This window comes from Notamacropus eugenii, chromosome 5 (genome assembly GCF_028372415.1).
Source record: "Notamacropus eugenii isolate mMacEug1 chromosome 5, mMacEug1.pri_v2, whole genome shotgun sequence".
Lineage (NCBI taxonomy): Eukaryota > Metazoa > Chordata > Mammalia > Diprotodontia > Macropodidae > Notamacropus > Notamacropus eugenii.
In genome coordinates, this window is record NC_092876.1 from 105216298 (window position 1) to 105243761 (window position 27464).

At 40.0% G+C, this 27464-nt stretch overlaps 1 protein-coding gene across 1 annotated transcript; it reads left to right on the forward strand.

The window, feature by feature from the left end:
• The first annotated feature begins 752 nt into the window (after positions 1-752).
• On the forward strand, positions 753-27464 carry DLEU7 (deleted in lymphocytic leukemia 7). The gene is made up of 2 exons (XM_072610499.1): positions 753-1246; positions 26652-27464. Exons 1-2 carry the CDS (start codon positions 923-925, stop codon positions 26871-26873), a joined length of 546 nt encoding a protein of 181 aa, XP_072466600.1. The 5' UTR covers positions 753-922; the 3' UTR covers positions 26874-27464.

Below are 27464 nucleotides of genomic sequence, written 5' to 3' on the forward strand. Positions count from 1 at the left end.
CAATACAGACCGCTGGTTTCCTTCATCTACCAAAGCATAAAATTGCTGGTTCTTTGAAATAACTTAAATCAAGGAAGTAGCAATGTTAGACTTCATTAAAAACAGCAAATATTTGTACAGCTGCCCAGCATAGAAGTGGATTTAGCATCGAATCTTGCTGCCTTAAATCCTTTGGGAGCTTCTTACACAAACACATAGGATCCTCTGACTTACTCTGTGGTGCCAGGAATGCTTCTTCTAGAGTTAGTTCAGGTGCGACTCTTTCCCCTTTCAGATTTCCAAGTTCTTTCTTCCTCAAACCTACGTCTTTCCTTAAACTCCCGATCACCACTGCGACACAATCTGACTTTCAGGAGCAAATGGAGAGTGAAACACCGGAGAGAGATAGGGAAAGCCCATTTGTTGGAAACGAGCAAACAAGTTGCAACAATGTTGCCTTGTTGCAAACAATACCCGCCAGAAGACAAAAAAGCTTCTGTAGCTAAGGGGAGAGATGATGGCCTTTTGGTTTAGATTTTCCAGATGCGCTTCTCTTGAGTTTCTCTTCTGGTCTTTGCGCTCTATTTTCCATTCTAAGGTCTCCCAAAGGAGAAGCTTTCCTTTTCTTATTCCCAAAGACGCGCACAAATCACCAGGGTCACACCTCCCTACTTCTTACAGAAAGGGGAGGGAAGGAAAGCTCTCCGCTCCGCCGGCTTTCAGGTCTTCGCACGCAGCTGAAACTAACAAGCCGGGCATCCAGGGCAGGTGGAGGGGGCGGGGCCTCGGCCCCACGCGGAGAGAAGAGGAGCTCGCACGGCATGGGGCGTGAGTGCGGGGGACGGAAGCAGCCGGAAAATGTGACCCCGTTGACCTTAGCCACGGCCTCCGCCTCTCCTTCCCCACCCGCGCGAGGAATAGCTCGGAAAACCCGCGGACGGCCATGGGCAGCAATCTGCGCCTCCAGGCCGCTATCAGCCACCAGATAGCGGCCCTGCAGATCCTAAGACAGTTGCAGCGGCAGAGGGACCGGGACGACGCCCTGCAATCCCCCCAGCACGTGGCTGCAGCCCACAGCGAGGGCCCGGCGGCGGGGGCGAAGCCAGGAGACGAGCTGGGCGCTGACCGCGGTCCGTGCGACCTGGCCCACATGGCGGTGCGCGCCGTGCTGGCCCGCGTCGTCGAGAGCACTTCGCAGCTTGTCCGGGTGGAGCAGACCATCCTGAACCCCCTGCACCAAGAAGTGCACTTCCCCGTCTACTTAAAAGTAAGTCTCTCCCGGCCGGGGTCATCGGCCTCCGCTGCCCAGGCCGGCTGGGTCAGCCGAGGTGACGCGGGGCACTGGGGTGGAGGCCCAGCGGGGAAGCCAAGTAGTGGAGGTGCAGGGACAGCGTGCGTGTGTGCAGGCGTGTTGGTGCTGGACGGAGTTAACAGCTGGCCCCCTGGATCCGAGGGGAAGCCATCCCGCAGTCATCCTTGTGGCCTTTGTGTGCGTGGGCCTAGCTTAGCCCGTAACGATAATAATAGCCATCCACATTGATGTAGCGCTTAATACGGTGGTGGATTGGAAAGGGCCGGAGAGACGGCAAAAGTGAAGTTTCCACAGTGAGTTATTGTTAGTTGTTGAAGGAGTTGAGAATAAGTTAGCTAATCAGGCCGGCAGACTGCAGGTGGACTCCACCAATCAAGAGACAGACGGTGGTCTCAGAAAATTACAAAGTTTCAGATAAAGGAAACAAATGTAGCCAAGAAAAATGACCTAGCCTTACCTGGAGAAGGCTTTTTTCTTCACTGAGCTCGCTTAATGAACCTCATGCATACAAGCAGACACACCCCACATAAAACTATCCTTCCATTTTCTGATCATGGGTCCTATATTAAAGTATGTTTGGGAGGGGGATCGCATTAAGGGGGGTTATGTAATGGGCATATAGAGAAAATGGTGACCTAATGGAGAACGCACCAATCCATCTCCTGGTGGGAGCATCTGTCTTGAATTAACAGTATATAGTTCATCTCATTCTGCGTGCAGTGTTCCCCTCTCCTGAAAAGAGGGTAGGGGACCGCTTTGGCCAAAGTGTTCAATTCCTCTGAACTCTGCTGTAATAAATTTTCCTTGAAAGTTTCTAACAGGGCCTTTAATAATAAATTTATATTTATATGCCAGGCACTTAGTTTTGTGGTGGATTAGAAAGGGCACTGGGTTAAAATTTTGAAATCATCACCCGTATTGTGTGCTTTTAGATGTGAAAACAGTTGACCAAGGTCATCACTTAGTGTAATAATAAAAACATTTATATAGTACCTCCTATGTGCCAGGCATTAAATTTTCTGGTGAGTTGGAAAGGGCAGCTGGTTCAAGTTTTGGTTCTCTTAATTAAAACTGTGTGATCTTGAACAAGAAGCTTCCTTTTTCCCTTTGCCTCAGTTTCTCATCTTCCATGACTTAAGGTTGGCCTCTGATCTCAAAGGCCCCATTCAGCTTCACCGTTCAGTGGTTTGTTTAATAAATGCTTTCCTGTGGTACAGGTGGGATTAGTAAGTCACCTGAATGTTTTCCCCGCACTAAATTATCTTTATTCCTTTTAAAGTTTTTTCACACCCGTGAATTACATTTATTTTCACTACTAGTCTGGCTCACCCCTGGCCTCAGAGGCCTAGTGAGTCAATAATCTAAATGCTTATTGAGCAGTCCTTAGAAGGGCTGAGCCAAAAGTGTTGAAGTGTGAATATTAATATTAAATGCCTGCTAAGTAAAAGAGCTTATATTTACATGGCACCTGTTCCCTCTTAAGGTTGCAAACTGCTTAACCAAATATTGCTGATTGGCAGAGCAGTCACCTACCACATAGCACAGCAGTATCTCCATAAAGGATAGAATTCTGGTTTAGTGGTCAATCTGGGTCCTGCCACTAATTCACTTTACCACCTTTGGTGAGGATGTTCCTTTGGGCCTTGTTTTCCCTACATGTAAAAACAAAAGGGTTCAGCTAAAGTAAAAGACTTCAGCTAAATAATTTCCAAGCTCAGAGATTTTAAGTACAGGTTTCCAGTGTCTTGGTTGTTGAACATGTACCCAAAGGGCTTTTAAAATAATGTGTGTGACATTAGGAAGCCAAGTGATAGCTTGAGATGAATTTAGTAATATTCAGAGTTTGTTCTTCTTGTACTTTAGAAAGAAAACTGTTATATTACTGGGTGTGACTTTAGGGCACACCCTGAAATATTTTTTAAAACAATATTTTATTCCATAAATTTAAAATAAAGCTTAAAATTCTATAGTGTCACTTAAGTATCTAGAGAAGTATTATAGGAGAATCATTTTGTTATGTGAAAAGCACTGAATTTAGGGTGCCACAATACCTGGTTTTGAGGTCTAGTTTTGCCCCTCATTGTTGACTGCTGATTTTTGGCAAGTCAATAAATTTCTCTGGGTCTCAGTTTCCATATCTACATATTAGGTAAAATAATGAGAGATGGCAAGGTTTAGTAGTAGTCAGTTTTGGAGTCAGAAAACCTAGGTTTAAATTCTAAATGTACTACTTGTGTGACCTTCAGTAAGTCACTTAACCTATCTCAGCTTTAGTGACCTCATTTATAAAATTGAAAGATTGGACAGGATGACGTGTGAAATTCCTTCTGGCTCTAAATCCATTCTCCTGTGATCCCAATACCCAGAGCAAGGGTATTGAATAGTCAAAGGGCTGCTCTTGAGGACCTAGAGGGCTTCAGGTTTCCTACCCTTGAGGCTGTCTACTTTATGGAATTAAATTGTACTTTATAGAATAAGGCTATGAGTTATTTAATAAGTAACCATTAATTATATGTGATAAATATATTATTATTGGCTATATAAAACCAATAATAATGTGTTATTTTATTATTCATAAAGTCCTCTTGGGAAGAGCTGTGCTTTTTTTTTTTTTTTAAACAGTGTTGCTGTAGCTTAACATCCTTCTCTTGGAATTGTCTTCAGGGCCAGTTTGCAAGTTACAGGAGAAAATAGGCCTTTATTTTATAGTTGCATCTTGTTGGAAAGAAGTTCATGTTCCTCTAAACTGCATGGCTCTGCTTCATTACCCACCCCGTTTATCAGATTGGACTCCAAATGACCCTGCCTTGGTCAGACCAATTGAGAGAAGTTGGAATATTGTATTCTGTTTTGGAACTGACAGTTTGGGGTTTGTTTAGAGGGTAGTGGGGGGGGGGGGGAGGACAGGAGCAGATGAAAGAACTGAAGACAGGCATCAGAAGAGGAGACTTGTGATAGAATAACGATCTTTAAAGAGAAACCTTGTGATGTAGTAGAAGGAGAACTACCTTAGAGGCTCTAGGTTTGAATCTCGCTCTACTTTGGGCAATTCACTTAGGATCAAAGGATCATAGGCAGAGAGCTGGAAGAGACCTCAGAAGCTGTAGCTCTGAATTTATTTTTTTACACAGGAGGAAACCGAGGCACAGAAATTTAGTGAATTGGCCAGTGTCATACAGTTAATAAATTTTTAAATTGGGATTTGAACCAACCAGGTGCAGTGCTGCTCTACCCACTGCACCACACTGCCTTTCTTAAAACTGAAGTATGAATGGATTGTGACTGTAAGGCCATACTCATATCAAGTGGAAGATCTAAGATTTGGTTCTAGATTCTCTGATTTCAAATCCATCTTGCTTTTGCTCACACCCTACCCCATGTTGTCTCTAGTTTCCCTGGACTTTGGTTTCCTCATCATATAAGAAGGGGGTTAGACTAGATAATCTTATCATTCTCAAAGAGGACCATGACATCAGGAAGGTGATGTTGTGACATGCAAATGAATTGGATTTAAGTGAGGCAGGATTGTGCAGAGTGGCCAGCCTCACTCTCTCCTCTGGAGCCATCTGAATTCAGTGGCCAGATGGAAGTCAGGACAACTGGACATGGCCCCAAGATGACTTCTTAGCTTATATTCTAAGAGGGAAAATCTGGAGTCCTTTAACTGAATGGAATAATAGGAAAAAGAAATTAGAGAGGACCTTGTCTCAGGCCCAATGCTGATTAAAAAGGCAAAGAATAGTTAAGGGTGCATGCCGTTAATTGAGTTGTATGTATTACCTGCTGGGTGACTGGCATTTCAGTGTAGTATACAAATGACATTACGCAATCCTGTTATATGCCAGGCACTGTGCTAAATAAAACATTGGGGATGGGGAGCATAAATACAAAGAATGAAATGATCCTTATTCCTAATGAGTTTACATTCTGATGGAGTCTGTGAGTGGGATAGGTTTAGTGAAGACTTCTCAGATTGTAGTTCTTCTCCCAGGGGTGAGGTAAGACTGAGAGGCTCAAGGTTACTATATTTTTAGAACAGAATAATTCCATATAAGGATATAAAACTGTGTAGCACATTAGGGTCTCAATGATTGGATAAAGTTTACCTAATTCTTCAATGTCTTCATTTTAAAAGGGATTGGTTAGATTTCGTGTCTAGAATGTAAGATCATATTCTCAGCTAATGAGAATAATGGTCAGTGAGGGGGGAGGGACTTGCGTTAGAGTCTATATAAATCACTGCCTTTTCTTTGTCTTTGGCTTTCCTACTCCAGGTGAACTGCTGTAGGATTGTCCAGATTCTCGAGAATCGAATAAATCTCTTTTCTGTCATCACCTTGAGAGGCCTCTGAGTAATTGATTTATGTAGGGACCTGAGCCATCCCACACATCTGCAAGACAGAAAAGAAAACATGGAATATACATCTCTATATAATTCACTTTTGTTAAAGTAACATTTTAATACTTTAATTATCCAACTTTTGACTCCTTGATTCTGCAGTGTTCCATCCAGAAACCAAGAGCCTAAGACTCCCCATGGAGTTTCATCAAGTCAAATTAATTGATGCTGCCCCAGCATCTGTCCCCTCCATTCCTGCTGTAGTCTCCGTTCACAACATAACTACCCTAATTTAGGTGTTCTCATCTGTTACCTGGGCTGTTGGAGTAATTGGTCTCCTAACCAGTCTCTTTGCATCCAGTCTTTCCTTTCTCCAATCCACTGTTGACACAGCTACCAAAATAATCTTTGTGACATGAAGGATTCTATGTCAAATTGGCCCACTATGCAGGCTATTGCGAGAGAATGTATATTCAGTTACTATTTAGAAAACCTCTGATCCTAAATGACATGTGTTAATTAACCTCTTTCACACTACTTTCCTACTTACTGTGCTCTAAGTGGGATAAGAAAGAGACAGAACCCTTGGGCCCCAGTTATATTACAGAAATAAGAAGAAATGTTCAGAGAATCACTGATACAGAGCTGGAAGGGATCTTAGAGACAATTACTAAGTCCAATCCTCTAATTGCACACATGAGGAAACTGAGACACATGCCCAGGATCACATAGCAAGTAAGCATTTGAAACAATTTGAGTCCAGTCTAATGCATTCAAGGGTGTGCTGGAGCTAGCTGTATGTTGGCTCTGGAAAGTTGATTGTTAAATCTTCAGTGTAAACTTTACACCTTGGAAATTGGCAAATGCTATAAATCAGAGCCTGAATGACTGTTTTGTTGATTGTCTAGTGTGGGTCATGACCCCCATATGGGGTCGAAAAAATTTGGCAACAGCAAAAGATTTCAGAATGCACAGTGACCAAAAATTAATTAAAAATCAAACGGGTAATGAATCTGAGGTGTTTCTGGCAGTGCTGTTGCATCAGGCAACTGCAGCCTTGTTTCTGAACACAAACCATGTGTGCTTTGCACTTCAAATGCCCTCAGGCCACACATGCTAAAGAACACTGCTGAAACTGGAAAAGGGGTCAGGAGTGGCAAGGTTAAGAAGCCCTGGCTCTAGACTTATGAAAGTGATAGAGAAAACATTAATGATGCAGATTAAATTTAAAAGCACGTTCTGCGTCCATTCCCTCCACCTCCCGAGATCTGGTTATTAAATATTTACTAGCACATCCCTGACACTGCCTCTCCTATTTCATATTGCCTTTCAAGGCAGCTGTACTAATTGTGATGGAAGAAAGGACAAGGACAGATCCTTTTTACATAGACGGGGAAATACCAAACAATGGCAAAAGAGATTAGAATTGTATTTTTAATATCAGCAAAGTAAAGTGGGTAGAGGTTGAGGAAAGGTGGGTAAACAAAGGGGCAACCATTTTTCTCCAGCAGACACAGTGACTAGGGCAGTGTCCCTTAATGGTCAGCATGTGAGGCAGAGTTCAGCATGCTTGCTATTTGGGGGAGCTCCCCCCACTTACCTGCTAGCTAGTCAGTGTAGCTCATGGCTTCCCATAATTCCCTAGTGTTACTTATGTATTTAAAATTTTTATTTTCAAATTTCCTCCCTTCCTTAACCTCCTTTCCCACTCATCGAGAAGGCAAGAAATACAATGCCCATTATACATATGAAGTCATAATTTTATTATTTAAGGGAATACCAGACTCAGGTTGAAGCTGGTGATTGTTCTACTGGCCAATTAAGAAATGAGATTATACGTAGTAAGCCATCCTAGCAGACCTAGGATTCAGTGGATTCAGTTGAAATCATGCTTCTTCACAAGTTTTGGTATTGGATTTCCATCTTTATCAGGGAAGACTGGTATAAAGGAATGATTTATGGGAACCAAGACTTGAATCTTAATTATCCTTCATATTTATTAACCATGACTGTGTACAGGTCCTTTAACCTCTTTGAAACAGTCCTGAAATTGATCTGTTGGATATAATACATGCCATACCTGCAGTGTTGTGACACAAATCTTTTGTAAATTTGTTTTTCTTTTTCTTTTTCTTTTTAGTGATACTCTTGAACTCCAGTAGGTTTAGCACTATGTGTTTATGTTGGGGAAGAAAGGGGGACAGGGATCATCTGCAGGGTTATTGATGCAAAGTAGAGGATTCTTGGGAAGCTAGTAGGAACCTGCCTGTAACGTGGGCTCAGTTTGCAGCTGCTTTGAAGCATGTCCTTCCAAGGTTTTCTTTTTATTTACCACTTAGTGAGGATGATAGTGACCTCTTGAGTGCCAAATGATCTGTCTTGGCTCTTGGTTTTTGTCATTCTCTCCAGCTATTCAGAGATCTACCCTTGTTGTATCCTGCCTTCCATCTCTAAATGGCTCAGAACTGTTTTCCCTTTTAAAGAGGATGGATACATTTAATACCTCTCTGATTGGCCTGTTAGCCTTTTTGCTTAGAGAGCATTGCCAGTTATTTGTCATTGTTCATGGATACTTCGATAAATTTTAGCTTTTTGGAACAGGAGCCTAATGTATAGCACCAGAGCTATAAAAAGTTTTTTTTTTTTTCATTATAGGGGGAAAATCCAGTGATGTTGATGGATCAGGGAGCCATTTTCTATAATAACCCTGAAACTGTTTAATTCAAAATTGCCTGCACCTTTAAAGTGAGGGCAGTATTCTTGATGACTCTGAAATTGTCATAGAACAACCTTGTCAGATGTACAAGCTTTTTTCCAGCTCTTGGGGGAAGCTGAGGATCAGTTCTAGTAGATGTGTCAGTATTGAGGGTTTTTTTGTCCTGGACCCCTTCTCAGAATAAAGTTTAAAAAAAAAACCAGAAAATAAAATACACAGGATTACAAAGGAAATCAATTCTATTAAATTATAGTTATTAAAATATGAATTTTAAAGAGTTTAAAATTAACTTAAACTGAGTTCATAGACCCTAGATTAAGAACCCTTTCTCCATTTAAGAGAGAAGACTGCAGAGACAACACCCACAGGACTTCCCTTGCTGTTTGGGTGGCCAGGTGACCTCCCAGAGTTCAGAGCACTCTAGTTTTTCCTCTAGAACTCTATGCTAGCAAGGCTCGATTTTCTTTCCCTCTCTAAAAATAAAGTCAAACAAATTTCCTCCTGAAAAATTACTTACGGGTGAAAAAGGCTTCTGCAACATCATGTTTTTGCTTACATTGTTCCTGTTGCTTAAATGTCTTTCCACTTCTTTCCTGTTGGATTCCTACCTGATCTTTTAAAGCCACTTTATTTCTGGATACTTCTCAAAGTAGGTAATGATGCATTGTAGTTTTTTTAAATCCAAACTTTTTTGGCACAGTAAAGAAAGCTTGGCTTGGAATCAAGAAGAGCTAGGTTCAGGTAATGGCTGTGTGATTTAAACCAAGTCACTTAAACGCTCAGTGCTCTAGGTCAGGGCTTCTTAAAGTTTTTCTACTTTTGACCCCTTCAGCACTTCTGAAATTGTGGGTCTTGATGGGCTAGGTAATCTCTCTTAAGACTGAGTTGCAGACCAGGTGTTGACTTACATTGGTTGTGGGCATTTGTCATCAGGGCTTTTACACCAATAAAAGACCTAGGTCCAAAAAGGAAAACTGATTTACTTAGTAATTGATAAACTTGTTTACTAAGGATTTAAAAAGTTAGAGGTAGCCCAGAAATGTGCAAGATAATAGAAGGAAGCTAATTTGTTATTTGAAAATTGTCCGTGGAGACAATCTGTACATGAGGAATGAGTCCTAATTGGGGCAGGTAGGTGCCAAAGTGGATAGAGTCCTCGGCCTGGATTTTGGGAGATTGCTCTTCATGAGTTCAAATTCAGCTTCAGATGCTAGCTATATGACCCGAACAAGGCACTCAACTCTGCCTCAGTTTCCTCATCTGTAAAATGAGCTGGAGAAGGAAATGGTAAACCATTCCAGTGTCTTTGCCAAGAAAGTCCCAAATGGGGTCATGAAGAGTTGAACACAAAAATATAGGGTAGATCATAAAATCATTTCAAAAGAATTTCTCTGTAATATTTACACCCTTTCTCAATCCCAAAGTTTCAGTGTTGTAAGCCATATTTATGAAAGATAGAGCTAAAGAAATGTCACTAGTAGGAAGAAGAGTTTTAACTTCTCCTTGTAGATCCTCATTCTCTATGATCCCAAGTATGTTGCCTCATTCTGCTCTCATCCATCCATCGTTGGTAGTCTTTGTTTTTCTTCTTTTTGCTTCAGTGTGAATATCAGCTCTGGACCCTGGCTTCCAAATACACTGCTAATGTTATTTGCACATTGTAAGAATGAATCTCCTGTTGCCTGGAGAAGTTCAGACACTGATAACAAGTGTGGTGAGTTTTTACTTCTGAGGAGCGAGGCCAATTTCTGCAAACTTGGGAACCATGTCTCCAAAAAAATCATTATGAAGCCATGGAGGAAATCTATGCTCATGGTTACGCTATCTGAACCCTCTCCGTGCCCTGAGGACTGCTCTGTACTTGGGACAAACTTGTGTTTTCTGTATTAGAAAGAGGCTCAGTGGCTAACCACAGACTGCCTGGTGTGTTTTTTCCATGTGTGCACTGACTTTTACAAGAAACTCGTTTATAGCTCTATAATTCCCTATGACATGAATGATATGAAAAGCAGTACAAAAAATAAAACCCCAGCTTTCCAAAATACAAATGATTGGAAAAGGTTATTATGAAAAAACCTTAAAAAACGTTTCTGTCAGTTGAATCTTGGTGGGAATGCTACAACATTGTATTCTAGGAGTAGCCAGTGTCCCTGAATAGGGAGCAGCTATCATCATGCAGACACCCATCACAAACTGCTTTTTTCATTGGAGTTTTTCAGTTAAAAAAAAAAAACAATACCATCCCCTAAGCAAATCTATGGGAGAATTGACATTACATGTATCCCAAAGTAAAAATGTTTAATTTCCTGTGGACAATGATTTTTTATGGTGACTGGCAGATTTTGGGGTCTTCTTCATTGGGTGTTTTATTAACGCGCTGCTACTTATCTGTATAGGACTGACCTTGGGTTCATGAAACACAACTGACGATTGCTTTGTGCTCTGAAGTTCTGATCCCATGAAAATTTTATGAATTATGCAAGATTATAGTGTAATATGGCTGGGAAAATGATTTGTTTTCAGTTGTTCTAAGACAGAAGCATTCTTTCTGCTTTATGTACTTACACACCATATGAGGGATTCTGGTGTGTCTTACCCCAGCCCAGGATTATTCTTAACTTTGCTAAGCAGCTCCAGAGGAGACTTTCTAATTTACCACCAAGTACCATTGCTGAACACTGGGGAGAGTTTCATTTCCCCACTGCTGGCCCCTCTGGGTCCTCTGAGAATAGTTAGATCTACGGGGTGAAAGATAGGGAGCTTTGGGATAACAAAAGAATAAAAATGAGGATGCGATCATTTCTGGGGCTTTCTAAAAAAGTACAAACTAATAGAACTCTGACAGGGTGAAGGAGTGAGAAATTGTGAAGGGCTCACTGCTGCCTTGGGCAAATGAGATACAGTGCCAAATATTTAAAAGAGAAAAGGAGGGAAACAACCGTAGGACACCCCCCCCCCAAAGAAAGCCTCAAAGATAAGGAAAGGACAAGGAAATGAGCAAACAGCAGGAAAAAAGCTACCCCCAAATGATGAGTAAATGCTATGCATTCTATTAAGAAGTCAACTTAACAAACATGTATTAAGGGCTACTAAGTGCCAGGACTGTGCTAAGTGCTAGGGACTCAAAGGCAAAATAAAATCCTTTGCTCTCCAGAAGCTCACCGTCTAATGGGAGAGATAGCATACAAGCAAATAGATTAAAAGCAAGTTATATACAAGATAAATTGTCAGTGGTGTCAGGGGGAAGGCATTAACATTAATGCCTTCTTGTAGCTTTCTTGGGAAGGGCTTCCTGTCAAAGGTGGGACTTGAAAGAAGCCAGGAGGCAGAGATGGGAAGGAAGAGAATTCCAGGAATGGAGGGAAAATAACAAATTAACTGTATCAGCCCAAGAAATGAAGCTGGATCTAACAACATAAGACACATGATGAACTTGGATGAAAAACACATTAAATAAAATGACATCAGCGAAGAGAGATCTGGCGTCTATATGATATTGTCATTTGTCATCAGTAAAAATAGAATAAAACAAAATGATAAAAGTCAATAACATGGAGAAAGCGATGGAAAATTTGAATAAAGGAATAGAATGAATGGGAAATAAAATTTTCAAACTGGAACGCCAGTTGGCAAAAATGGCAAGAAATTGGACCAAAAAACAACTCAACTGGAAAAAGACTTGAAAACCTTACAAGGATTGATGATGGAGCTAGAAGATAGAACTTGGAAAGAGAACCTAAGGATCATTGGATTACCAAAGAAATGTGAATAAAATCTAGCCACTTAGGTTTTTCTACACTAAAAAAACTGCTCCCAGAGTGAGTAAGATCACAGGATAGACTAGGGAGAAAGAACCCACTGGCCTCCCTCAGAAAGTAATATGAATCACACAGGATACTTACCCATCACAAGAAAATGGAGGGGGAAGAAAAAAGCTGCGATTTATTGAAGTCAAGGGAAATCATTTCTTCTCAAGAGTCTTTTACTTGGCCATACCTTGGATGATATGATGACAAAAAATAAATTTCAGTTCCCCACAACATTTTTGACAAATGACCTGGCTTGAGCCTTAATATACTTCCTGGGGAAACCACAATATTTTGGGGACATTTGACATGCACATCAATAAGGAATATCATCAAATTGAAAACGTGGATGTTGACTTTAGTGTGATAATTTGCTGTACCCAGTTGCATCATGCCTCTTGGAGAGAAATGCTTTAGAATGTTATTTGCTTTTTCCATCCCTTAGTTTGTAACTTTTCCCCATGTGATGGTGTGGATGGCAGTTTTAAATGTTACTAGACAATGGCTGTCAATATTAGCCTCTGATGTGGACCAGTTTAGTTCTTGTCAATGACCTAAAACCAACATGATTCAGAAAACTTTGCCTTCTTTTGGCTGTCATTGACTTTTTGTGTGAGTCAAGTCACAAATCTTAATTTCCCCATTCATGGAGTAAAGAGTTTGGTCTAGATCTCACCCTAAAATTCAATGGTTCCATCTGTGATGGGAAACTAATTGAATTCTTTGGAATTCCATATGGGGTAAAATTATTATGTATAAGAAAGACTAAATTCCAGGGGAATAGGAATCATGTGTTATGTCTGTTTGTATCCTTCAGCAGCTAGCATAGCTCTTGGTTTTTAGTAGGTTCTTAATAAATGTTTACTGAACCAAGTTGTTAAAAATGAAATGGAAGTACAGACTGATTTATAATTTAGGTAGTTCAAGAAATGATTTTATGTTTTTATTTTTTTGAAATTCTAATTAAATTATTTTATTTGTTTTTAGTGTTCTACAATCACTTCCATATATATCTTAGATTTATTTTCCACTCCCTCCCTGAGACAGCATACAATTTTATATAGATTCTACACATACATTGCTGTTAAATGCATTTTCACCTTAGTCATATTACATAGAAGAATTAAAATGAATGGGAGAAATCATAAAACACAATACAAAAGAAAATGATCTGCTTAATTCTGTAATCGAATTTCATAATTCTTTCTCTGGAAGTGGAAGACATTTTGCCTCTAGAATCCGTTGAGAATTTAAGTCCTTGCCTTTCAATAAAGTACTGAGTCTACCAGGAAAATTCCTTGCACACTGTGGTTGTTGTATACAAGTTGTGTACAAAGTTATCCTGGTTCTGCTCCTTTCACTCAGCATCAGTTCATGTAAGTCTTTCCAGGCCTCTCTGAAGTCTTCTTGTCCATCATTTCTTATAGCACAGTAGTATTCCATTACATTCATATACCACAATTTATTTAGTCATTCCTCAATTGATGGGCATCCCCTTGATTCCAGTTTTTGGCCACCACAAAGAGACCTGCTATAAATATTTTTGTACATGTGGGACCCTTTCCCATTTTTATGATCTCTTAGGGATAAATCCTAGAAGTGGTATTGCTGGGTCAAAGGGTATGCACATTTTTGTAGCCCTTTGGGCATAGTTCCAAATTGCTCTCCAGAATGGCTGGATTAGTTCACAGCTCCACCAACAATGAATTAGTGTTCCAATTCTTCCTCATCTTCTCCAGCATTTATCATCTTCCTGTTTTGTCATGTTAGCCAATCTGATAGGTGTGATGTGGTATCTCAGAGTTGTTTTGATTTACGTCTCTCTAATCAGTAGTGATTTAGAACATTTTTTCATGACTAATAGCTTTAATTTCTCCCTCTGAAAACTGTCTGTTCATGTCCTTTGGCCATTTATCAATTGGGGAATGACTTGTATTCTTGTACATTTGACTCAGTTCTCTCTATATTTTAGAAATGAGGCTCAAGGAATGATTTTTAAAAATGGAATCAAGAGGGAGGGGAGAGACTTCTAAATTCAACTTACTGTGAATATTTGTACAAAATATTTGAATCATATCATAGACATTATAATTTGAGATGTATTCCCACGAAATTGATTTTTTTTTTGGCTTCAACATAAAGTCAAAATCAAATTTTGAAATCCTAAATTCAACTTCAATGAAAATTCTGCCTTTGTCAACATGTGGTCTTTATACATTTAATTCTCCCTTCTAATCTTTTCAAGATGTTAGACAATAGATTCAGGTGATCTTTCACTTTCATTGTACCTGACTCAAAATGAATTAAAACCTTACTGTTTAAAATATAGTACACATCTCATATTTTTTAAATTTATGGATGCTCTCTCTGAGTCCATGGAATTTGGATGTTAAGTTATTATTCTACGGTTATAGTGAAACTGTCTAGCTGAAAGTGTTAAACTAGACCTTTATTAATTTTTTTAAAAGCTTTAGACTATGCATTCTTTGAGTTATTCGCTGTCCTTTGAAATGGAGTTGTTCTCTTAACACTCTCAGAAAGCTTCTACCCTAATGACTAAAAGATTCTGATTCTTAAGAATTTCTTTTAAACAATTTTTGGAGTTGGCTAAGACATTGACTAAATTTCTGTTCATTGCCAATCTAGCCTTATTTCTGGGGGAGGAGGAGGATGTTGCAAAAATGTTCTCAAGACCCAGAAAAGATACATGGGCCCTTTGCACAGGAAAAGTCAGCTAGATAATATTTGAAATAACCTAACAATCAGTTATTTGTATTAAATTTACTCATGTGTGCTCCTTGCTTCAGAGGTCCTCTTGATACAGAGGCTTCTGTGTGGTTCTGAATTTTCTGGTTCACAATTCCATTTTGAAAATTTGGAAGCATACTTAACTATTCCTGTCTCTCCTTCTAGAATGCACCTCACCAAGTTAAAGAAGGATGTTTTATTGACAGATCAAAGAAAATAGAACCTTCAACATACCAATATCAAAGACACTCTTGGATGAGCAGCATCTTTCTAGTTGTTATGTAGAGCCTGTCTTGAATAGGCAGATTCTTCTCTTTGTTTTCACTGTGTCCCCAGACATGGTTTTCTCCTCATCATTTGACCTCCCCAGGTGGGCAGAATCATGGGACCTCACAAGCTGTTCTCTCATATGGCCACAACCCACTCCTCAGGTAGACTTTTTTCAGGCATAGCCTTCTCCCCCATGGAAGGGGGAATATCATAAGATCCCAGCTTGAGAGCTGTAAATGACATTGGCTAGTTAGTCCAGTGTTCTCATATTATATATGCGGAAACAAACTTGAGGAAGGAAAGTTTTAAACAGAGTTGGGATAAGAACCCAGGCCCTGTGACCCAGAACAGGTTGGACTACTTCAGCCCTAGGGTTGATGTGCCTGACTTTGACCTCTCTTCTAAGTGTAGGTTTAGATATGCCATTTTACAGATTCCTCCACCTGAGGGGGACTTGGAAATTCATGTTCAGTAGCTGATTTATAAACAATTTTTTTCTCCCTTATTTCTCATTGACAACACAGGGTGATGACTTTGGTCATCATCATAGGGGGCTGTGGAAGAAATTCTGCATTCTTTGAGTTTCTCAGAATACATTCCTAGGTAGGGTAGCATTCATTTTGAGAACAGAAGAGGTTACAGTACTGGCTATCTAGTCTAACTGCTTTACAGATGAGGAAACTGAGGCACCAGGAGATTAAGGACAAACAGCTAGGTGGCACAGTGTTTAGAGGACCTGAGTTCAAATACATAGCATTGTGACCCTAGGCAAGTTATTTAGCCCCTGCTTGTCTCAGTTTCTTCATCTGTAAAATGGGGGTAATAATAGTGCTTACCTGCCAGGGTTGTTGAGGATCAAGTGAGATAATTATTGTTAAGCACTTAGCACAATGCCTGGCACACAGTATACGCTATCTAAATATTAGCTATCATTAAGTGAAATGCCTTGTCCTCTAATTCAGGCCCTTCTGTTTGGGTGTCAGAAGTGGATCCTAGACTCCAGAGTCAAGTGCCATCTCCATGGATTGCTTAGATGGATCCATGATCAATAAAGTATGGGTTCTCACTTCGGAATTGAAAATCAGTCTGCTCATGCCCTTTCATCTTGTGCATTCCTGTCTGTTTTCCACAGATCTTTCATCATCAACAAGTACTTATTAAATATTTACATATATTGCCAGACCTTCAAAATACAAAGACAAATGAAATGGTTCCTGTCCTCAAGGAGAGGATCTATTCAAGAATAGGAAGCTTTCCTTTGGCTTAATTTTTTGTGGGGAGGACGGTGGATACCACTCTAATGCCAGGAGAGGCTCTCTGATGTCCTTCACTATTATATGATAGGCTCACTTCATTTTGGGGTCATGTGACCTCAATGGCATGCTCTAGGTATTATGTGCAGTAGAAAAGGAACTGGACTTGGCATCAGAGGCCCTGGATTTGAATCTTGGCCCTGCTCCTTACTCCTTGTGTCACCTTAGGCAAATCACTTCATCCTTCTGCTCCTCAGTTCCCTCAGCTGTAAAATAAGGAAGTTGGATTGTATCACCTTTAAGGTTCCTTCCAACTCTGTGTTCCTGTTGCCCCTAACAACAACTCAAATTTATAGGGCTTAGAATCAGAGAATCAGTGTCACACCACTCATAAGTTAAAAATAGGATTTGAACTTGCATCTTTGACACAGTGACTAGCTCTCTTTCCTTTATCCTGTGCTGCCTCTGTTCTGCAGGTTATGCTTGATTTTTTTTTTTTTTGATTAAAGGGGTCATCCATGAGCAACTACTTAAAGAAGTCTATTCATTGAATGGGTGTATCTCACTCAAAGTGAGAATGCTATAAGACCTTAGCCTGAAAGGGCCAGAGTCTCCCATGGCGTCCTGGGCCGTCTCCAGTCATCCTGGTGAATATCTGGTCACTGGTTCCAGATGGCTCAGAAGAAGAAGGTGAGGTTGGTGAACTTGTACAGCCCTCCCTCACTCAAATCAAAGTCAACTGTAAGTCATGTTATCATCTTGAAGTCATGGTCCTCTTTGAGGACAAAGGATGAACACAACAACCTGTGAGGTTATCCTTGGAAATAGGCTAATATAGTCTTCTCATGCATCCTTTCTGCCCTGTATTGATTCTGTGATCATGTCATTCCTTTTTTGATAACGTGAAAATGCTTTTTTTTTTTTTGCTTAATTGCATTGTTTGAGTTGCCCAGATTGTATTTTTGAAAGAAAAACATGAGTCTGCTGTTGCTAACATGGAATAGTATTGGTTTCAACCAACCAGCCTCAGAACTGATTCCAGTGGTGACTGTTAACATGGTCTTCTTTCTGCAGCCTCTCAGAGGAGATACAAACCAGCTCAGTAAGGGTGTTTTCTTCTACCCTGACCTTTCTTCTGGGTTTGATATTTATGTGGCTTTTTTTTTTGTTATAGTAAAGTCTGCATAGCAGTGGCATATATTTTTTTGCTGCACATGAGTTCTAGGAATACCTTTTTCTCATAACGTGGATCAGGCTACAAAAGTATCAACCTTTATAAGAAATGTCTTGTGGATCCACAAAACATACGTGTGAAATGTAAAATATAAAAACTCACATGTGTGCGGGGCTCATTTAGGTCTGTTTTGGAAGAATTCAAACTGGGAGGTCTCTTGGACTGGATTGAGTTTTCATGGCTATCATTTAAATTCTTTTCCACTCACCAGGCCCTTCAAGTTATACTGAAAGGACAAAGGTGGGCCCGTGTGCTGAGGGTTAAATTTGGGTGAGATTTCACGACGGCTCAGGCTCCATAATTAACACCAGAGTTTCTTTACATTGAGTGGGGAAAAGTGGTGAAGGGGAGAAAGGAATTTGAATGCTTATCAGCTTTCAGGCTTTTGTTTTCTCTGTTAAAAAAAAAATTATTAGTGACTTCTGTGGCTCACTGGCCAGAGATAAAATGAGTGGGTTCTCTGCATTTAAACACCTACTAGGACTGGGTGTGTAGAGCACAGCTGGGGTCATCCATATACTTGGGTTAAATATGGTCAGCCCTGAAGTCACTTCTGGTGTAGAGAGCAAATTGGCTGATCTTTGGGAATATTCACTATGCAGTTTAGGGGAAGCTTGGGTGAGGGGGTGGCAAATGGGCAGGTAAGTCTCTCTTGAGGGTTTAGATAACTTTTCTTTAGTGGTCTGATTCTTTTGTTTCTTTGGTCGATGTGGACCTGCCTTTCAGCCTGTCAAAGGCTGGTGTGGCAGCTCTGTTAATCTTCTAGGTGTCTGTGTTGGGGTCTGCAGTTAGGTCCTCCTATCTCAGAGTCCGGAGCTCAGGCACAGAATGCATTAAAGATGAGATTTTGAGTGACTGTAACTTGGGCTTCATGTTTTGAGGTCACGTATTGGATCCTAAGTAATTGAGCTCGTTGTCCAAAATTCCCACGGAAGGGTGCCTGGTAGCAGAGAAGCCAGCAGGAGGCTAGCACACCTTTATTTAAAACCCAGAGAAGATGGGTTATAGTGAGAAAAACATATTGTTATCAGAATAGGCTGTGGTTCATTTGTTTAAAAACAAACAAACCTTACCCTGCATGCTGATGTAGTTAGGATGTAAGTGCCAATGGATTTTTTGTTTTTAAAGCCTTAGGCCCGCCATCCTGGCACCTAAGGCAGTTATAAACGTAGAATGAGCTCCCAAAGCAGTGGTTGTCAAAGTAGAGTGGCTCAAAGACCTTTATAGACCATAATTTGGGTCCACCACATATCACACTGAACATTGCCTTTGAAATAGGCAGCTACATACATGCTCACATACTACATATGTAGAAGATAAACATACTTATACATACATACAGCTACCTCTCTTGTATGTTTCCTATCATTTAGATAACACCTTAGGGTTTGCAAAGTGCTTTACAAATATTATCTCAGTTGATTCCCACAGGTAACCCTGGGAGGTAGGTACTGTTCTTATTTTCATTTTACAGATAAGAAAACTGTGGCAGGCATATATTAAGTGGTTTGCCCAGAGTCACATGGTCATGTGTGTCAGAGGCTTGAATTGAACCTGTATTTAAACTAGCTTTCTGTTCATTTTGTCACACATTCTCATTGTGTGTGGGTGCATGTGCGTGTGTGTGTTTAGCTGTACATTTCTGCTTCCATCTTGTGTGTTGTTTGTTTGTTTTTTTAATGTACACACATTCTCTTTCCATGGGGCATTGTAAGTATTCCTAAGAATCTACATAACTTAGACATTGATAGACCAACAGAGCAGAGCTAGCTTATGGTATACCTACAGTTTTATTTTGTTGGCTTTTTTTACCTCGATCTCAGCCTGAGTTCTGATTCAAGAAGCCTTAGCTGAGTATATTTATTTCCTAAGGAATTTCTATTCTCTAAGGGGTTGCAAGCAAAACTGGTCAGGAACATACATTGGATCAGACAGGAATGGTGAACCAGAGGGTAGGGCTGTCCTTTTTAACCCCTTCCTTACCTCTTTCTCTGGAAGGACAACTGTGTCTGTGACCTGTTGGAGGGATGAGTCTCTTAGAGTTATTTGGGAGAACCTTATTTTTCATTAAATTGATTAAAAGAGATCAGGCCTTCTGGATAATTTTGTGTTCTGTTACTAACAATGCCTTTGGATGTAAGGACATGTTTGTGAAGAAACCTGGTTGGCTCCATACTCCTACTTGTTCCTCCTTAAAGCATTCTACTTTTTCGTAAGCATCTCTTATCTATGATTTTTTTGGAAACAAACTTTATTTCTGCCACTATTTCTTCAGACTATACCATCTTGGGTAGTAACAAGTTCCCTGGGTTTACTACAAGCAAAAAGAGTACTATGTTGCCTGAGAGGATAGGATGGAGAGAAAATTAATGTAGACTGCTTTATTTATTTTAAAAAGAATTATGTGTGAGGAGAGAGGAAGGGAGAGGCAGAGAGAGGTGCAGGAGTGGAAGAGGGTGAGGGAGATGATAGGTTGAAAGGATGGTGCAGGGTTAAAGGATGCTACAGACCAAGGCATGTTTAATCAGCAAGGATGCCAGCAAATAGGGTAGGGAGACTTTGAAGATTCAGGGTGGAGAGGGTGGAGAAGATGGATTTGAAGGGTACAAAAATGGCAAGACAGAAGGAGGTGTAGTCAAGTAAACACAGGGGTTGGCATTATGAGAAAGTGTAGTATTTTTCTCAGTAAAGTAGGAGGGGAGGGCTTGTGTTAAGGAGAGTGAAGGGGGTTGGTGTGGGAGGTGTGAGAAGAGGTGTGAAGTAATCGGCTTTGTAAGCAATGCCATAGAGAGCCAGTCATGGAAGTGAAAGGATTGTCTGGAGGCAGTGAAGGCCCAGGTGAAATTAGGTTACAAGTTCCTAGTAGACCCATTCAGCTGAGGAGGCTGCTGGTGGGGACGATTCGGGGTTGGGGTTTGCCAGAAGGACAAGTGGGGGAGGGGTTTGAGAGCAGAGGTGGTCTAAACATAAACTGACTAAGTAGATGAGACAAGGTTGGGAAGGGAGAGGATGGTGAAATCAGAGTCTCTTCTAGAAAACAATGAAGAGTCATGGTGAGAACAGTCTTGGAGGATTCCCTTTGCCTATATCATACAAATTCCTTACCCTGGCATTTGAGACCCCCTAGAGTTCACCTGCCTTGCCAGCCTTATTTCATACGATTCTTTATTCATTTTACAGTCAAGCCAAGTAGGATAGGCATTCTTTGATCTCATATACCCATCTTTCTGTTCAGAGCGTAGGCTGTTCTCTGTGCCTTGAAAATATTCCTTCACCTACACTGTTTTCTGAGATCCTTTTTATTAAGTTATTCAGGTGTTATCTCCATGAAGCCTTCACTGATCACCTCAGCTGAAAGTAATCCATCCCTCCTCACATTTTCCTGGAGCAGAGGATCAAACCCAAAGCCAGCGCACAGAACCCGGTCCAGCCCTCTTCTCGGCATTGCCCAAATCAGATTAGAATGTGTTGACAAATAGGGAACAAAGTAAATCAAAATGCCAACAGAACAGAGAGAACATTGCGTTTTAAATTGAATAAGGATCCCATAGAGATCCTTACGTAAAGATCAGTGAGCCAAGTTTTGTTTGAGTTTGACTCTCCTAGAACACTTTGCTGGATTCCCTTTGTTTCTTAACAATTATCGGTGTATATTTGGTATCCCTACATAATAGAGGTTCTTAGCCTGGGGGGCTGTGAACTCATATTAAACATATTTTGATACCTGTATTTTCATATAATTGGTTTCTTAGTGCTATTTATTGTATACAGTTAAAAATATTCCTAGGAGTCCACAGGTTTCACCAGCCTGTCAGAGGAGGTCTATGACACATAAAAGATTTAGAATCAATACAGTTCAATAGTTTAAGCTCCTTCAGGGTAGGGCCTGTTGTCATTTTTCAACTGTTTCCCTAGCATCTCATGTTGTTCAGGAATTTGGCATCATGTCTGACTCTGACTCCATTTGGGAGTTTTCTTGATAAGGATACTGGAGTGATTTGTCATTTCCTTCTCCAGCTTATTTTACAGATGAGGAAACTGAGGCAGATAAGATTAACTTGCCCAGGGTCACACAGCTAGTAAGTGTCTGAGGCCACATTTGAACTCAAGAAGATGAGTTCTTCGTTCCAGTGCCAGTATTCGGCTGGGCCACCTAACTGCCCTAGTATCCTAGAATGCTTTTCACAAAATAGGTGTTTAGTAAATGTTTGCTGAATTGAATACTTCCCTGAAACCATTTTCTTCATTTCCAGTCATTAGCCACACTGGCAGCAATCAGTCCCTCTCCCTAGCCTCTCCTCTTTTCCCCCATCAGAATGGAAACTCCTTGAAGGCAGAGCCTGACTAGCTTACTTAAATCTGTGTATCTAATAGGGGGTGCCCTTTCCCCACTATTAGGTTCCTGCTTTGGGCTCACACAGAAGCAAAAGGTTCCATTAGGGAATGTGACTCCAAAATGTTCTCAAACTCTCCCCTCACTAGTCCATCGAATACTCTCTGGAGTTATTAAAGTTATTAAAGTTTGGCTTATTAAAGTTTGGCTAATATCTAGGTTCTCCCTCAAAGGGATTAATAAGTCCTCTTTTAGAATTGTACTTAGTGTACGAAGTATAGGCAAGGATGGACTGGAGCCAGCTCTAACCAGCCTTCAAGACCCAGTGGTTAAATATTTCACTTTGAGCACATACCTCTGGGAAGTTGGCAAATGCTACAAATTAGGGCTTGATTTGGTGTTTTGTTGATTGTGTGACCTTCAGAAAGCTATGGATAAAATGCTAATGTAGATTAATTGAAAGTGTGTCGTGCATACTTTTCCTCTCAGAGAAACGATTGTTTACCAGCACACTTTTGGATATAGGGCAGCTATTTACTCCACCAAAAAAAAAATGTCTAAAACACAAAAGACTTATAAGAGTGTTAGAAAATACTTTAAAAAATCAAGACTTGCAGAAGCCCATAAACAGACGTATAAATAAGTGAAGTACTCAACTATAGAATCCCCATCATCTCATAACAAACTCTTAGGAGATGAAGACTCATGGGAAACTGGAACCAGAGATATTACATTTAACTTGGAGTTGAGCAGTGCAGTTCAGGTCTAGGCATGCACTGCACATCCTCTTGGTGGTGGTCATCTCCTCTGGGAAGGACAAAGTTATAGGAAGCACTGGTTAGCTGCCAAGGCAAGGAACATCTCTCGCAGGATTTCTGTATAGTCACTAGGGAAAGAAATGCAAAGCAGAAGAGGAGGGAGCTGGAGATTTAAGATGGATTTGAGATCCATTAGAAGTAACTAGGTGGCGCACAGTGGATAGAGCATTGGGCTTGGAGACAGGAAGGCCTGAATTCAAATTCAGCCACAGACTGTCAAAATACACTCATTCTTTACACTAAGCCTTGAATCTTTCAAATTTGTTATTGCTTGAAATATTTAATCTCTTCTCTCCCTGTCTGTATGCCTCTTGAAATCTATAGCATATCAGAGCCAACTGTAGGCAGATCAATTTATTGTCAGTTTCCCCATCTATAGAATGGGACTATTTTTACCTTTTCTAAGTACTTCATTTCATCTCCCTGTCAAACCTTGACTTAAGAGTGTGCTGGCTTTAGAGCCTGTGCCTATGATGGGGATGATGGGAGAGTCGGTCTCAGACCAGATTCAGGGGCTAATGACTATGGGATGACTCTTCCAAATGTTAATAATTCACAATTTTATGAAGCCATGTTTGTTGGAACTGACCACAGAAAACTTTTTAGTTACTCCTGGTCAGCTCACCTGAGTTGCTATATCTGTAACCTGGTTCAGAAAGTAGAGTCAGTACTGTAAAAAGTAGTTAGACCTGCTAGGCATATGACTCAGTGGGGTCACAGATAAAAAGAAAGTCCTTCATATATACCTATATACATATTATTATTTTGTACATATAATACATACATATTATATGTATATACATATACATTCATATATACCTTCATATACATATTACACAAGTACTTTTTGTATTTGCAAAGAATTGAAAGCAAAGTAGATGTCTGTGATTGGGGAATCACTAGACAAATGTAATGGAATGTGACCATGTTAGTAGAAATGAATCGTACGAATACGGAGAAGTGCAGAAAGATTTTATATGAATGGATACAAAGCAAAATAAATAGAACCAGGAAGATAATATAAATAATGAGTAACAAGACAATTGAAACTGAATGTTTTGAAATTAGAATAATCAAACTTGACCCCAGAGAAGAAATAGCAAAAGATACCCCTCCTCACATTTTACAGAGAGGGAAGGCTATGGGTATGGAATAATGCATGTAATGTGAGACTGTGACTATCTTGGTTAGTTTTTCTAGTTATTTTTTCATAAGGGATGTCTGTTAGAGCAGTGGAGAGGGGAGGGAATGCATTGGGGAAATGGGGGTAGTATAGAAGTAAAGGTGATGACCTCAATTAGGAAAAAAAAAAACAAACCCAAGTCTTATGAGGTTAGCATTAGGATTTGTTTCCTTGTACCAAAAAGATTGTCTGGAGGAGATGTCAGGAAGGATACCTTTCCAGCTCACCATGTTATGTCAAGGGTGACCATGTGTTGGGGTTCTCATGGCTCAACATTTCATACTCCGTTTCAAAGATGTTCATCAACATTCGGACTTGCTGAACTCAGCTTTTAGATTCATCAAAATGGGACAAAAAAGCCAGGGAGTTCTAATTTTGGCGAGTGGTTCCCATCACCATCTAGGATATTAACTTGTCTGGGTGAACATATGGGATCTGACAAACAAAAGCTGTTGGGAGGGATCTGCTCCTGGGCTGAACGGAAAACACTTTAATGAAATCATCACAAATATTTATTATGTGAGTCTCTAACAGAAGACTATGGGCCAGTTAATGCTCTGGTTCCTTAAATGATTTCTCTGTGGACTTCATTGTTCTGCAGTGAAAACAGTAGGGGTTTCAGCTTGAGGTCACTTCTGACTCACGGGCCCCCACCTTGGCTTTCCTCGATTGTGGAAAGGAAGAGAGGCAGTCACTTGGTTTCCTTTTTCCGTCTTGGGTCCTCATAGTCACCCGGAAAGGCTTCCCTTGTGAATTTGTTTTCTTTGACCTTTAATATATTTAACTAGAATTGGAAGAAATACCAAAATAGTCAAATAAAGAGTCTTGCAGAACTCAACAGAGACCCAAAGTTTCCCCAGGGCATAAGGGGACAGTACAGTTCATGTCTGTGTGTCTGTGTGTGTGTGTGTCTGTGTGTGTGTCTGTGTGTGTGTGTGTGTCTGTCTGTCTGTGTGTGTGTGTCTGTCTGTCTGTGTGTGTGTGTGTGTGTGTCTGTGTGTGTGTGTCTGTGTGTGTGTGTGTGTGTGTGTGTCTGTGTGTGTGTGTGTCTGTGTGTGTGTGTGTGTGTGTCTCTTCCCCACAGATGCTTTCTGTGAGGTTCTCTAAAACCTGGAATTATGTTAGGGACCTCAGCAAAGCCCAGAAATCTATTTTACTCTTATTTGGGTGATGAATGCTATCTGAGCCTGGCTGTTAGGCACGCTAACCACATGTTTCATTGTTCGGCTCTGTTCTGAAAGTCCACTTGCTTGTTGCCTTGAACTCTCCCATTTCTTTTTGTACAAAGGTTTGCTTTACTTCTCAAATGCAGACTGGGGGAATTCTCAAATTCAGTGAAAAAGCATGCTTAATAAATGCTTATTTTGCATTGAGTACTGAGGGAGACAAACTTCTGTGCTCTTGCGTCACAGGACAGAACCCTCAAATGAAGCCACAGACATGTTCGTATTTTTCCCTTCTCCCAAGCGCTAAAATAAGAATTACTCTATTACAAAGCATGCTTGCCACTTCTTGGCAGAGAGATGATAAGGTTTAAGTGCAGAATAAGACACATTTTCAGACAGTGAATGTGTTGATATCTCTTTTCTTAATTATACCTATTTTTTGGAAAGGGGAGTCTTAGGGGTGGGTGATTGGGGAGGTATTGTGGGTTAGTAATACCAACACAAACAGAAAAGAAGAAAAGAAAATTAACGTCGATGAAACATTTAAAAACATTTACAAGCGAGCATCAGACTTTTGAGAAAGGGATGCTACTTAATAGATGTTACCTTGTTAAAATTATTACCTATCTAAAAACCAACTGTATATAATAGAAGTCCATAGTTTTTACCCAAGCCCATTTTCTGTTGTTTATACCTTGGGATAGCATTTGAAATATTCATTAACAAATTTTTAAAAATATTTTATTATCCCCAATTACATGTAAAAAAAATTTAACATTTAAAAAAATTTTTTTTGAGTTGCAAATTTTATCCTTTCCCCTCTCTTCCCCTGTCCCTGAGACGGTAAGCAATCTGATATAGGTTATGTATGTGTAGCCATAATAAAGCATATTTACATATGTCATTTTGTAAAAGAAAACTTAAATTTAATAAAAAATGAAAAATAGTATATTTCAGTCTGTATTCAGATGTCATCCATGCTTTCTCTCAAGGCGGGTATCCCTTTTCATGATGAATCCTTTGGAATTGTCTGAGATCAATATATTGCTGAGAGTAGTTAAGTCATTCACAATTAAGTGTACAATATTCCTTTTGCTGTGTACGAGGTTCTGGTTCTGCTCCTTTACTCTTTGTCAGTTCAGTTAAGTCCAGATTTTTTTTTCTGAAATCCTACTTGTCATTTCTTATAGCATAATAACATTTCATTACAAATATGTCTCTAAATATCTATATATGTCTCTATATGTATATATCACAACCTGTTCAACCATTCCTCAATTAATGGGCATCTCCATAATGCCTTTTTAAAAAGAAATTCGGAAGTTTAAATTGTTAAATTGTCCCATAGACCACTCAAGTTCACATACCCTTCCCTCCTTGCCCAAAGTTGAGAACCTTCTTCCTGGTCTGTATCTGAATTTGATAGAATCTATTTTTACTCCATTACTTTGTATTAATGTCTGCCTTTGGTTTTGCTTTATTTTTTTTTTAAAGGATAGTATTGAGTTTAGAAACCTCTGCAATCATATGACCCACCAACTGGAGGGACAGGGTTTTGACCGCGACTTGAATGCAGCATACCTGTGCCTGAAGACCATCATCAAGAGGCTGATCCACTCGCTGTTGACCCTCCCGGCTGATGTCCGTGCTTTGGCCTGCATTGCTCTGAGGCAGGTTCTCCAGAATCTTCTGACCGTGAATGTTACAGATATGTGAATTGAAGCCAGTCTAGCAATAAGCTTTAGCCAAGGAGATATTGTGTAGGTCTTAATAGCAAAATGAGCCTTTGAGCATGATTACATCTGGCAGAATTAAGAATTTTGTAACAATCAGTAACAGGTAGCTAAAATTTTCAGGAATTTTGCCATTTTTCTGACTTGTTATGGATAAAAATTTAATTTGCTTTGGTTGCATTAATTTCCACATCAGATATTCCTTTTGACCTGTTACATTTTTTTTCCCCCATAGAAGCCTAGTTGTCTACTTAGGGCCATTTTGTGATGAAAGCTCTGTTATTAATGAAAGTCTGAGCCATAAATGTGATAATTTGATAATCAATATATGTTCTCTGTTGCTATGTATAAAAGAGAAAGTGACCGTTTGTTTCATTTCCAAGTGAAGGAATAATCTCTAGAAATTTGAAGACTCTATGTTAATATTTCAGGCTCTTGTTCTTGGTTTAGTGAACTTACTGTTTCACACCTACTAAATGGCTTACAAGTTTTCTGCCTTCAGTACCTTGGTCTGGAAATTGGAAGTGATGATAATCCCATTTAAGGTACTTGAAATAAAAGATGCTAAATAAAA

Coding starts and splice junctions, on each gene's coding strand:
- DLEU7 (XM_072610499.1), top strand. CDS start 923: ATGGGCAGCAATCTGCGCCTCCAGGCCGCTATCAGCCACCAGATAGCG. Junction 1,247..26,651: donor ACTTCCCCGTCTACTTAAAA/GTAAGTCTCTCC, acceptor TTTTTTTTAAAG/GATAGTATTGAGTTTAGAAA.